This window comes from Stegodyphus dumicola, chromosome 1 (assembly GCF_044657685.1).
Source record: "Stegodyphus dumicola isolate Sdum_Otavi_A_Nest chromosome 1, ASM4465768v1".
Lineage (NCBI taxonomy): Eukaryota > Metazoa > Arthropoda > Arachnida > Araneae > Eresidae > Stegodyphus > Stegodyphus dumicola.
In genome coordinates, this window is record NC_140768.1 from 31,526,039 (window position 1) to 31,539,282 (window position 13,244).

A 13,244-nucleotide genomic window follows, 5' to 3' on the forward strand; every position below is an offset into this window, starting at 1 on the left:
GTAATGCTTCAACGTTAGGTTCGATGCTTTACACATATGCTTCTTTCTTTAGGATGTGGTATGTTTTCTTTCCTTTTTTATCATGTTCTGTGCTGTTTCGAATGATTTATTTTAAACTTCAGATTTTCAGACCTTTCGACTATTTTAAGTTTTTGTATGTGTTCTACAAACCTGAAAACAGTTCGGATTTCAAAATACATGAGGGAAACAAAAATAGCAGCGTAGTATTTGCTTTCTGAGAAAATGAAATATTGCAATGGCTTATGGGAGCGAGTATTCAAAATTTCAACTTTTCTATTTATTTTGCAACATACTGTCATTTTCAAAAGAATAAATTACACATTTATAGCTGGACGTTCATCATGAGAGTTTAAAAGCTAGCGCCGTAAATTATTAAAAGGTGAAGGGCTGTTATTTAAAGGGTTTGAGAATTACAAAATTTCGTGCTGAAGTAAAATGGAATCATTGGTAAAAGACATCTAAGTCTGAGAAATTTGTTATTGAATGTTCAGCATTTTCAACAAAGCAAATGATCCGAATAAGAATTTTAACATCATATCAATGACTGTAAATAATTATTGTAGGTTTCTGTCGCCAAAATTAATGCTGTTATTTCATGCACTCCTTGACACAATTTTTATAGATCAGATCACAGTTAGCACAGAATACAGATCGGAATTAAATGTTGCCAAAACTGGCCGCAGTAAACATTAAATCTACAGAAAAATTCAACTTCCATTTAGCATTCTTTTAAAATGAAATTTCGAATGAAATTAACATGAAACCAGAATTATTTTTTATTAAATCTCAATAGAATTATTTTTTATTAAATCTCAATATATCACAGAACGAATGGATACACCTTGCAAAAAAAAAAGAAAAAAAAAATTAAACGACTATAGTTTGTGAAAGGTCAGAAAATGTAAGCTTTCAAAATCTACTATAAACTGTTCAAGCTTAACAATATGAGTTTACATAGAATTCAGCAAAATATCTAAATTTTTATTGTATTTCAGCAATAAAATGTGTAAGAAAATATAATACTCTACAACCAAACATGAAATAAGTGCCAGCATAAATACGTAATTATTAGTAAAATTATGTTTTCTAGTATGTTAGAATTAGAAATTATGTAGAATATAGAGTATTCTAAATAATTTATTACATATTTATTCTAAATCATATTTGAAGTAATTATGTTCTAAATCTAATAGAAGGAGAGTCTATATTCTAAATAATATGATATTCAAAGTAAAAAAAAAAATATTATATAGAGTGTATAAGGTATTTCTCCCACTTTCCTAGCGTGAATTCCTAGTGTAGTTGTTTGCACACTGGGCCAGAGGTCCGTGGTTCTATTTCCGGCGAAGGCGGTTGCTAATTTTTCATCTCTTCTGCTTCCAGCTAACCTAATGCTTCTACAGTGGCGCCCGAACTAAAAGGGTGATGGATGAGGTTTCTCCACACCCAGGATTTTGCGATTGGGTCCCCTGAAAACACAAGTCGCCCTTTAAAAAGTGGAATATATAAAGTATTTCTCCCACTTTACTAGCGTGCCTTCGTGGTGTAGTGGTTCTGCACGCTGGGCCGGTATTCCAAAGGTCCGCGGTTCGATTCCCGGTGAAGGCGTTGTTAATTTTTCATCTCTCCGGCTTTTCCAATTAACCTAATGTCTTTACAAGTGAAACACGTTTAACGCAAAAACGCTTAAGACGAAATATCGGTTAACATGAAATAATACAACGGTGCTGACAAACTACTATGTATTTTCATGCATTGTTGTTCTCTTAACACGAAGAGATTTCCCTTCAGGAAATGAACTAAATACCGAAAAAGCCAGCAGCGCAGGCGATATTTAAGAGGGGTATGAAATGAAAAAAGATGGCTTCGAATGTTCGTAGAAAGGAGGCTAACTTGGCTTTGAAATACCCTCGCAATAGCCTGTGACACGAGCCAATTTTGTTTTTCTAAGCTACTTTCACCATCCACCCCAACGAACGACATACAGGAACATCTCATCTCTCATCAGTTGGCTTTGGAATTCGATGATGAGTACATAGCAGTGTGTTTGGTTCGCGCCAGAAGAAATAGAGAAGGAGGATATTGAAACTAAGCCGACACTTCATGAAATGTTTGAGAAAGTTTCTGTATTATTGGACTGTCCTACTATATCATCGGAAGAATTCGTTGCAGTAGGTGATGATAATGTGTATACAGCCTCGATTATGGCAGACAATGACAGTTTTGTGTTTGTTCAAAGATCACAAAATATCATTGATGCAGATTCCGACTCCGAAAATGAAATGAATAATGCAGCTCCTGTTTCCACGTCATCTGAAATGAAAAACATCATGGGAAAAGTAGGCGCAGTTATTTAGACGCACATTCCAATGGTGAAATGAATAACAAAATGGACGGCATTGAACAAATTCTTGACAATTTTATGCTAAAAAGACAATGCAAATAAGAATATCAGATTATTTTCCAAAACTTCAATAAATGCTTTGTTTTTCAAAAAAAAGTGGAAAATTTTGTATTAAATGCACATATATATACATATCTTTGTAAATAAAAAGTACTCTAATAAACTTAATTTTGTTAAATATGTTTCTTTTTCCATATCATTTAACGCCAGTTTCCCTTAGAAAGTCCTCCACGAAGGCATCCCTGCCCTTAGGCAGATAGCCCTAGTGTGCTTTGCCGTAATTAAGTACACCAACATATCCTTTAACACGAAATTCTTCAAAATATTTCAAACCCTTCAGTTTCGTGTTAAACGACTTTCAGTGTAAATGCTTGGAATACTGTAATTCTGTTATAATATTCTAAATAATTTCCTCGGCTATTGTATAATGTAAATCTGTGTTACTGGCCTGCATTCCAAATTTTATATTTTCATAATAAAATGCAATATTTGATTTATTGTACCTTTTTTTTTTTTTTTTTTTTTTTTTTTTTCACTGGGACTGATTCTCCATATTAATTTTTTTTTTTCATCAAGACAATCATTAATCGTAATCAAGAGAAAGTTAAAAGGCCTATGAAATACAAAATACATTCATAGGTTTGTTTTTAAATAAATGGAAAATGATTTTTAACAATTAAAGGAATTCAATAGAAATTCAAAATGAATCCCAAGAAACACATTTTGCTCATTCTTCTTCAAGATAAAAAAAAAAAGAAAAAAATATTCTGAAACTAAAAACTTTGCAGAATAATTTATTTCTGAGGAAGATAATTTTGCTGACAATTAATACATTTATCTTTTACATTGGAAATTACAGAGAAGTAAAAGAAAAATATCATCTTTATATTTTCCGTTGAATATGTAGGCTAGCCTAATCTGATAGTTTTAGAGTAATTTGAGATACTCTGCGATGCTTACTACTATTTGCCGATATCGCATAATGAGTCCATAAAAATCAACGATTATGTTTGCTTTATTGGATAATAGTAATATTTAAATGACACTAAAAAAACACAGAATTTAACTAAATAATAATTATTAAAAATTAAGAAAACTTGGTAATAAAAATGAAATCTAATTATTTGTTCTTGATTTTGCACTATGCTTTTTCACTGATGACTAATTAACTGTGCTGTTACGAATTTTGTATTTAGATAGATAATTTTAGTGGAATTATAATTAAAATTGTTCCATTTCCCCGTTCAATGCAGCGCGAGACAAATTAAGAAAAAGCTATGCTGGAAAAGTAAAAATGGAGGAGCACGTGCGTTTAACATTGAATAAATGGGTATCTCGGTAATTTGTACTGAAACTGAATAGATGTAACTGACCACTATGTTAACTGTAAACGTAATTCTATCCTCATATTGCTTTCCAGTAATTTGCAGAAGCAGAATGAACAAGAAATATCTTGCAACCGTTTGAAATCTATAAATTTCCAAAGAAAGAGAGCGTATTTTCCTTAGTTATTTTCTTCCTGTCATGTTTTTGGCCTTTTATTTTTTTATTTAATTTTTTTCCTCCTTATGACTGTTAATGTTTATAGAAATGCGTTTATACGTTCAGATTTTCATTACTTAACTCTTTGAAAACCGAAATTTTCGTTAACCTGTATGCATAAAAATACCGAACCGCCCGAAAATGTTTTCGAGAGTCACGGTAATTTTCTTCCCTCCCCATCCATTAACGCACAAAGAAAAGTGAAGATTTCAAATGACATCCTTTCTACTTTCTAACACATAAAGATAAGAAACCACAAATAAATCTTTTTTAGGACAATCTGTGTGCAATAAACCGATACAATGAATTTGGGGAAACTGCACCTGCTACTACATACCTTAGGGGATGGAAGCAAACAACATCAGAATTTCGGCCGTTTCGGGCGGTTCTGGTCGTTCGAATGAAAGGCCGTCTGGGGCGTTATGGTCTTCAAAGAGTTAATAGAGGCGGAATACTGCTAGTTGTTATAGTAGTTAATCGCGGCATATTAAAGTCATGTCATGTCGTTTTAGTTAGTTGCTTAGTTAGTTAGTTGCTGTTGTTGGCTGTAGTTTAGTTCCGCGTGAACTGAGATATCAGAGTTGGCTTTCTGTTTAGCTGCGCTTTGTATTCGCTGCGTTTAACGTTTTTAATGAACTAATGCTGATACTCAAAGAACTTATTCTCATGAAGCATTTTAGTCAATTCAATTTGGAGTAAAAATCAATTACTGTAGAGAAATCCTGTAAAACTCGAGTAACCGTCCCCGACACTTTCATCGTTACGCATTTGAGTACTATATTATTTGTATAAATTAAACATTGGAAATTGTCATTATGAAATCGAAATCAAAGTAAAGTTGAAATAAACATAGAAGATTATAAAAAAGATAAATAATGCAAACTTTGCAAAAACAAATCAAAGAGAACATAAAAATAATATAAAAATAATATAAAAATAAAATAGAAAATAATATAAATAAGATCAGTGAATGTACATGAAGATATAAAGGCCAGAAAGGTATTAAGTAACTTACATTCTTTCTAGTGGGGGAGTTGGCAGTGTGTTCTCTTCGTGTCTGACTCAGAAGTGTAGGGTGTCCGAAAATTCTTAGCGGCAGTAGGGGCTTTGAATAATATCAGTCGGTAAGACTTGGGTGAAGTAATTTATGGTAGTGGGTGGGACTTGGAATTCTTGAGGGATGTATTTTGTGGAGTTCTTATCTGAGAGAGACCGTCTGTTAAGATTTTTTTAAAAATACTAGTGAATGGAAATTAATTAATTTCTGGCTAATTGTCGTGTCGCAATGATTAAGAATTTAAGAAAGGAAAAAGGCATTTTCGCTGTCCAAGAGCTAATGGACAGTCTAAAGGCAGGAAATAGGCCCATTTTTTTAGTAACAGTATAGTAACAGTATATGTCTGAAGACAATTAGCTTTTTACAATATATACAATTGAGTAATTACACTATATACAAATCTTTTAACTGACAGTCATCCAACTTACAACATTATATATATATATATGTATACATATATATTAATATATTTCTTTTGATATATTTCTGATATATTTATTTTAATTAGAATAAATTATATTAATCTATTATAATATATTGCAAACCAGTACGCATACAACAGTACATTATTTCACTGCCGCACCGGTCCTGTAAACAATGAGTCAAATTTACTGAAGTAATCATGCAGACCATGTAAACATTTAACCAGCTATTTGTTTAATCTCAACCAGCATCTTACCTATTACAGAAAACTCCAGGTAATAACTACATATTTTATTTGCAAAGTGAAGATAACACAACGTGATTTCCTTAAAAGTACAACAACATCGAACATATATTTACAATAATAAGAATTTAAGTTTAAAATTACAATTTACAGCTTAAGATTCCCAGACATAAAATTACGAAGATTAATTTAATATCGCATGTAAAGAAGAAATTCGGAATTCCTGAACTGTATACTCTCACGCTTATGTTTAAAACTTCACTGTAACAAATATGCAAAGCACCTAAGTGCTATTAGTTCAAATTTCTATAACGCAACCTTGGCTGGCATTGTGCCAAACCACGTAAAGTTTTTCAAAATTGGAGTTAACTACTGTCTGTCTACGAAACGAAGAGTACCCGCCACAGTGTCTGGCAGGTGGGTAGCTATAACAACACGGCTAGTATATATCAAATAGTGGCGAACCAAGAGTTGCTTTATTGTTATTTTGTTACTGGCGACTGTTTGCTGAGGGGAAATAGTTTATGATTCTTCTTCAAGACACCCCTACGGAAAATGGGTCAAGACTCTCTTCTACGGCAACAGATAGCTTCAGACTAACTGGCGAGAGCTTTTCTTATGATATACAAACTGTACGTGCTGCAGGGATGCGGGTTAGATTGGAGTTCGCTTGTTGCCTAAAAGTGCCCATATAATCGGGTGATCCTGTCATCAGGGGCCCCGATTATATATGCATTTAGGGCGCTTTTTTTTACATATTTGCAGAAAAAAATGCTAGAGTACTTTTTTGATTTCAGCCTGGAAACAAAGAATGTTGAATTTTTTTCATAATTTGACAATTTTATTAGAACAGTGAATGTTTCGTCACTTAGTTTTAAGAATAAAATCATTAAAAAATCATATAACTAATTTTAGTGGAAGTATTCTTTTCGCAGTTTTAAAAAATGATTAATAGGTTTCTATCCTATTTCGAACGGGATGTGCCCAAATGGAGCATGTAACACTTACCAATATTGTAACTTGTTACAAAAGAATTGTTTGTCCTTTTTCTTAAAATAAATTTCGTTTCCCTTTCTCATATGTATAATAATATCTATACATATGTATAATATGTATAGATATTATTATACATATGGGATGTATAGATATATTATACATATGTATAATATGTATATAGATTTGAGCGCAAAAATCGAAAATAAATATAATATTATAATATATAGACATAATTATTTATTACATTATAATAATCATAATTAAAATAGCTATCATTACTGTTTATTATCGTATAATTATCATTAATAATTATTAAGAAGTTTCTTTTTTTCGGTGGGCAATAATGTATTTATTTTTTTGTTTAAAGGTAAAAATTATATCTGATAATTTTAATTATAGTTTATTTATAACAATTATTTATTGGCGTGAAATTATTTTAATAAATTATAATAATAGTTATTTTAATAGAAGTAATTACAATAATAATATAATAATGAAAATTCTGCAGTAAAATACAATAATTAAGTAATTATAATAATTGTTATGCAGTAAATATTATAGTTGTTTACTGCACTTTATCACAAAATAATATATATAGCGAAATTAAGTAAAAGTAAAATATCATCATTATATATGAATTACACCGCTTCTTGATAAAGTATGTAAATTATATCACTTCGTTCATAAAAGTTACATTTGGTTTTAACGGATAGGGATAGACAAAGTGGATTATGTTTAATTTACTTATGTTCAGTCTAAATATAATTCCTCACGAGATTAGAGGATGTTAAATAGAAACTTTATTTGATAAATGGATACCTTTTGTATGAGTTTGATTATTTTTATAAGTATTTTTTGGATGACTTCATTTGAAAGAGAAGTTCATTGAATAATTTACAACAGTATAAGCAAATTATAGTAACTTACTTATCTGACGTTCCGGTTCCTCCTTGGCATTCTAAAAAATGAAAGAAATGATTTAACAACATGTTCATTTTAAAATAAAATGACACAATAACTAACAAAATTTATAACATTTATAATATATTAACAACATTCTTAAGAAATTAATTTTTGCACTCGTAGCTTATGTACATTGCGGAAAAAATAATGGAACAGTTCTATAACTCCCATTTTACTGGGCCGATTGACGAAATTCAAATTACGTTTTTCATATCTCGAAAGCGCCCCTTAGGATATACATTAGATTTATATATAGCTTTGTTCTAATATAGGTATTTTGACACAAAAGACTTTTTCTGAAATAACATGCCACATTTTTCCATATTTCAATTCTACAACTCAAATTGCGCCTAAATATTAAATTTTGTAAAATTTCGTGCGAAATTTACGGAGAAATTCAAATATTTATCTTGGCGTATTTTCTCAGTTTGTGCCAAGAATAAATCACTTGGCGAACTTTTAATTCATGGCAACCTATTCTTCTTTCCCTTTTTACATTGTGCACGAGCGGAAAAAAAGTTACTTCGTTCCTACTTTCAAATAGTTTTAACCAAGGGCGTAAACCATATTAGATATTATTATCGCTTTCAACAACTATGTCAAATTTCAACAACTATGCCAATATATAAATTCATGTATGTCTTCGAAAATTTTGATTTAAATGCTATAATATTTTGCGGGTATGCTTAGGAATACATCTACAGGGTGCGGCAGGGAAACTTTCATATTTGAAAAGCGCGCCATCTAGCGGCATTTATTCTGAGAAGGGTGCGGTGGCGCTCATAGAAAAGAGCGATATCTAATGTTTTATGTCATGTAGGTTTAGTACCGATAATGCAGTGGACGAGAGAGGAGCGCGCGTTCGCCGTGGAGTCTTACTTTTCAAAGTACTGCATTTTCATCCATGTAAATTGACACTGGTGCAAAAACATAATCCGCGCAATTTTCTTTCACGAAAAAAATGCATGCAAATCCGTTCTTGACAATATGCCTCATGATGCCCTTGTGTTCTTTAGCAATGAGGCTCATTTTCATCTTTCCTGTTGCAGCATGCATTAAGCAAAACATGCGATAATGGAGTGGCATGAATCCCCAAGAAGTTCATGAGCAGCCCCTCCATACAGAACATGTGACTGTTTGGTGTGTATTGTCCAGAATAGGCATCATTGGAGATCATTGGAGAACATTGTTCTGGACGCTTTATCTCTCTACGGGGCGATCGTCAGTGGCCAGCTCGTTCATCTGATTTAGCTCCGTGTGCTTCCTTTTTGTGGGGCTATATCTAAAATCTCTACCGTCCAAAAGTCCTGGCTCAACTGAAGAAAAATATTCAAGCTGCTATCGACAACATACCCGTTGATATTCTGGTAAAAGTGGAAAAAAGTTCAAAACTCGACTATCTCAATGCATGGACCAGAACGGAGGTCACTTTAATGATATTATTTTTAAAACTCGATAAAAAAAACTTTGTTTCTCTATAACTTAGGAAAAATTAAACTGAGATCGCTTATACTATCTGTGTTATTCATTTTTAAAATAAGGTAGTTTCCCTGCCCCACCCTGTACTTTAAGATGATGGTCAAAATGTTGTAAGTTATAATTCAAACTCTGTTTCGAAAAATTTATAAAAAATTATTTTAAAACACAATTTTTGAAAATAAATCATAAAATGGGTGAATTTTATTTGGAAAGAACCTAAATTTCAATTTGTAAAGAAGGACACAAATACGTTATTAAGAAAATGATGTTACTAAATACATACCAAATTTAATTAACACTGACGTGCTCAAATTTTGAGAGCTAATTTTTTAAAAACTGCTCGTGCGTTTTTGCTACTCCTGCGATGCAAAACTACTCGTGCGACACAAAATTTCAGTTTACAAAATTTTAGCGTAACTTGAGTCGTAGAATCGAAATATAGAAAAAAAACTGACATGTCATTTCAGAAGAAGACCAATTTTATGTCAAAATACCTATATTAGAACAATGCTATATATAAATCTAATACTTACCCTAAGTCGCACTTTCGATACATAAAAAACGCAATTTGAATTTCATCAATTCGCCCAGTAGAATAGGAGACCCTCTTTTCTACTCCTGGTGTACATGAACAACAATAGCTTATTCGTGCACAAAAATGTAAATTATATAATTTTTAAATAGTAAAGAAAATGCCATATTTTATAGAAATATCGTCTGAAAACTATTTCGAACCATTTAAATACCAATATCTGTTAGAAAAATATTTCAGAAAACATTTGTATCCTTTGTTTGATTTAAATAATGATTTTTGAGTAAAATTTCTAATTCACTATAATTGAAAATTTAATTCTTAAAAAAATAATTATTGAATCTTATACGAATAGAAATTTTTAGTATAACAGGCAGATTATTTATTGTAATAAAATCATGTTACAATATAAGGATTTTGCATTATTAGTAAAAGATTACAAAAATCATAATAAAATTATTTTGAATTAAGAACATCAATTGTTGGGGAAAATAACAAGAATTGTATTATTGTTTAATTAAAACTGACAATGTTTGCAATGAATTAAATATAACATTTGAATTAAGCTATTTGTAAACAAATATGATTGCCATGAAAGGGAAAAATAAAATTTTTGGATGAAATAATACTCTTATTGCGTGGAATAATAAAACATTTTCCCTAGTAAATAAAATGTATATTTATTTTGAGTTTACAAAAGGAATATTAAATATTCGAAATGAAATGAAACATTTTAATAGTTTTCAACTGAACAAAATACAGCCTGAATAATAGAATTCTGCAGAATGAAACATGACCATAATGTAAAAATGTACAATTATTCTGTTTCCATTATTAACGGGATATTCATATAATAGAAATTAAAATTAAAATGAGTTTATCTTAAAATATCTTGCTGACTCTAACGAATTATTCATAGGTTCAGTTTTAAATTAATTAAAAATACTTACGTTTATTACTTCGAGAGGAATTTGAACAAAAGGCGACTGACCTGCATGTTTTGAAGTATTTAACCATTCAGGTTTGTTATGATTTTACAAATTCAAAATTCCAGATACTTAATCATAAAATTACTTTTAAAGTACTTTAAAATAAATTTTATGCAAAAAGTAAATATAAAAATAAAAGTAAAGAATTTGAAAGGTTTCAGATTTTATATTAAGCACGAATGGGCGTTTTTTTCCATTTAGAGATACATGCACGTTTCGAAAGCATTTAGGCCAACGCCACACTGGGAGAAAAATATTTAAAAGCAGCGTGTCTTTAGAATTTACAATCGAGAGTCTCGCGGGCTGGAAAAAATATGTTTTATTCTTTACAGTGTTGCAACTGCTCCTTTTAAAATTGTTAAAATTTTAATCAAAAATTCGCTGAAGTATTACAAAATAATAAATAGACAAGCAATAAAATTTGAAACCCTAAATTTGGGCTTCTAGGTGTTCATTCTGCTGTGAAGGTTAGGTTAGGTTATTTAATTACGGCAAAGCCTCGAGGGCTATCTGTCTAAGGGGAGGGATGCCTTCGTGGAGGACTTTCTAAGGGAAACTGGCTCGTATACACGTTACATATGGGGGAAACCACGAAAACACCCATGCAGCCTCCCGTTCGCGGGATTCGAACCTCGGACCGAACTACCAGTGTTCAGCGACTTTACCGCTCGGCCGCTGGTTGGCTTGCTGTGAAGGACAGTGTTATTCAAAATTTGACAATTCCAGGTACGGCTGTTATTTCAAAATGCCAGAAAAAATCCTACCTTTATGTAGGTCCTTCATTATTTAATTTCTTTAATTTCACACTTTTGAAAAAAAAAAAATCGAAGCACCAAGAAGGACTTTTGCGATTGTGACGAAATTTGGTATGCAAAAACATCTTGATCAAACATGGAAGTGATCAAGATTTCAAGGCAAATGACCAGGAATTGCGATCCAAGCGTGCATTTCTAGTGCGTAATTTGCAAAGTATAAAACCAGTAACAGAGGTGAAAATTTTATATTTTTAGTTGCTGCCTTTGTAGTTCCGTAAAGAAGCAACTAAAGATGCCATTATGATGATATCGAAAACATTACAGCTAAACGACTTGGTCGACTTGGTCCGAACGTGGTCGCATTGTAGAGTTGCGTGAAGTTGGGTGGTCATACCAAGGAATAGGCCGCCACCTGCACTGTACAGTCACTGCTGTGGAAAGATGTAGGCAGAAATAGTTGCTACAAGGAAACTGCAGACGAAATGAAGGCTCTGGAAGGCCAAGGATCACTAATGCGAGCAAGACAGGATGATAGTTCGCCAGTCCCGAACCGCCTCAACGGTATCATTATCGAATATTCAACACACTACAACCACGTCCATACCCCCCGTGATACCGTCTGGCGTGGTGTCGCAGCCGATCATCATGGCTGCCATCAGGCTGACATCGTATAGTGTTCAGCGATGAATCCCGCTTCACTCTTGAAGCAGATGATCACCGTTTTCGTGTCTGGAGAGGACGAGGCCAGTTGTCCCAATCAGCCTGTTCAGTACCTATTCAGTTTCATCAAAAAGAACCACTTGCTTCATGGTGCTTCGATTTTTTTTGCAAAAGAGTGTATAATGCAGGGCGATAACTTTTAATGGCAAAAATTTGAAAAGTGTTACAGCCGTTTATAAGAATTCGACGCAAATTGCAGTTTCGAGACTAATAGCGTTTTCTAGCTGATATGCATTTGGATAAAATATACTTTTCTTTAGTCTGAAAATAGTTATATTTGGGTGAAACTGTTACCATGGACTCGAGAGAAGTAGATTTATACATCAGAGACAAAATATCTTTTTTGCTGTACTAGTCTGAACGAATTTAATTGAATAGAATTATGTTTGTAATGGCAAATTATAACGAAAATGATCAAATATCAAGACTTAAAATATATGTGCATCTTTTTATTTGTTACGTTAAGTATGTTCTTTTCTCGTCTGGCATACTTTCCGTCTGGCATAATTTTTTTCCTGTTAAAATCTTCTTCCTATGTATGCTACTATATATATTGCTTACTATACAGTGGTGGCCAAAATTGTGGACACTTTTGGAAACTTTTATGTTTTTGAACTTTGTATGCTTATAGAACATGTTACATTTCGCAAAATGTAAAATTGTATATATCATTTTAAAGAGAATTTATTACTGAATTCAATACAAAACAAAAAATTCAATTATTTGCCATACAAAGAAAGTTATATGTACTTTAATATAAATCAAAAACACAGTTAGGAAGTTGTTTGTAACGTCTAGCTTTCCTGGCCAATCACTGTTCTTGTTCTGAGAACCAATCAAATGTTAGTAACTGCCAGTAGAAGCTGACATCATGTTTACACTTGAAACAATTCATTATTTTGCTATGTTCTGTAGAAGGAGGACCTGTTTCTTATACACTGCAATTACAAGTAGGAATATTTGTAAAAATTTTAAATATTTAGTCAAGAAGCAATGACATCAAATAAAAGAGTAGATTGGACACCTAGAAAGAGATGTAATATTATCGTGTTACTAGAAAGTGGACTTTCCTATGCTGAAATTGCAAGACACATGGGTGGTTCAGTGACTACATATGGA

At 31.9% G+C, this 13,244-nt stretch overlaps 1 protein-coding gene across 1 annotated transcript in view; it reads right to left on the reverse strand.

Moving 5' to 3' along the window:
- LOC118192559 (neural cell adhesion molecule 2-like) overlaps positions 1-13,244 on the reverse strand; it is a 585,775-nt gene that overhangs the window by 118,871 nt on the left and 453,660 nt on the right. The window contains exon 10 of the mRNA XM_085810465.1: positions 7,615-7,645. Coding sequence (XP_085666591.1) covers positions 7,615-7,645 — 31 coding nt within the window. The remainder of the gene's footprint in view (positions 1-7,614; positions 7,646-13,244) is intronic.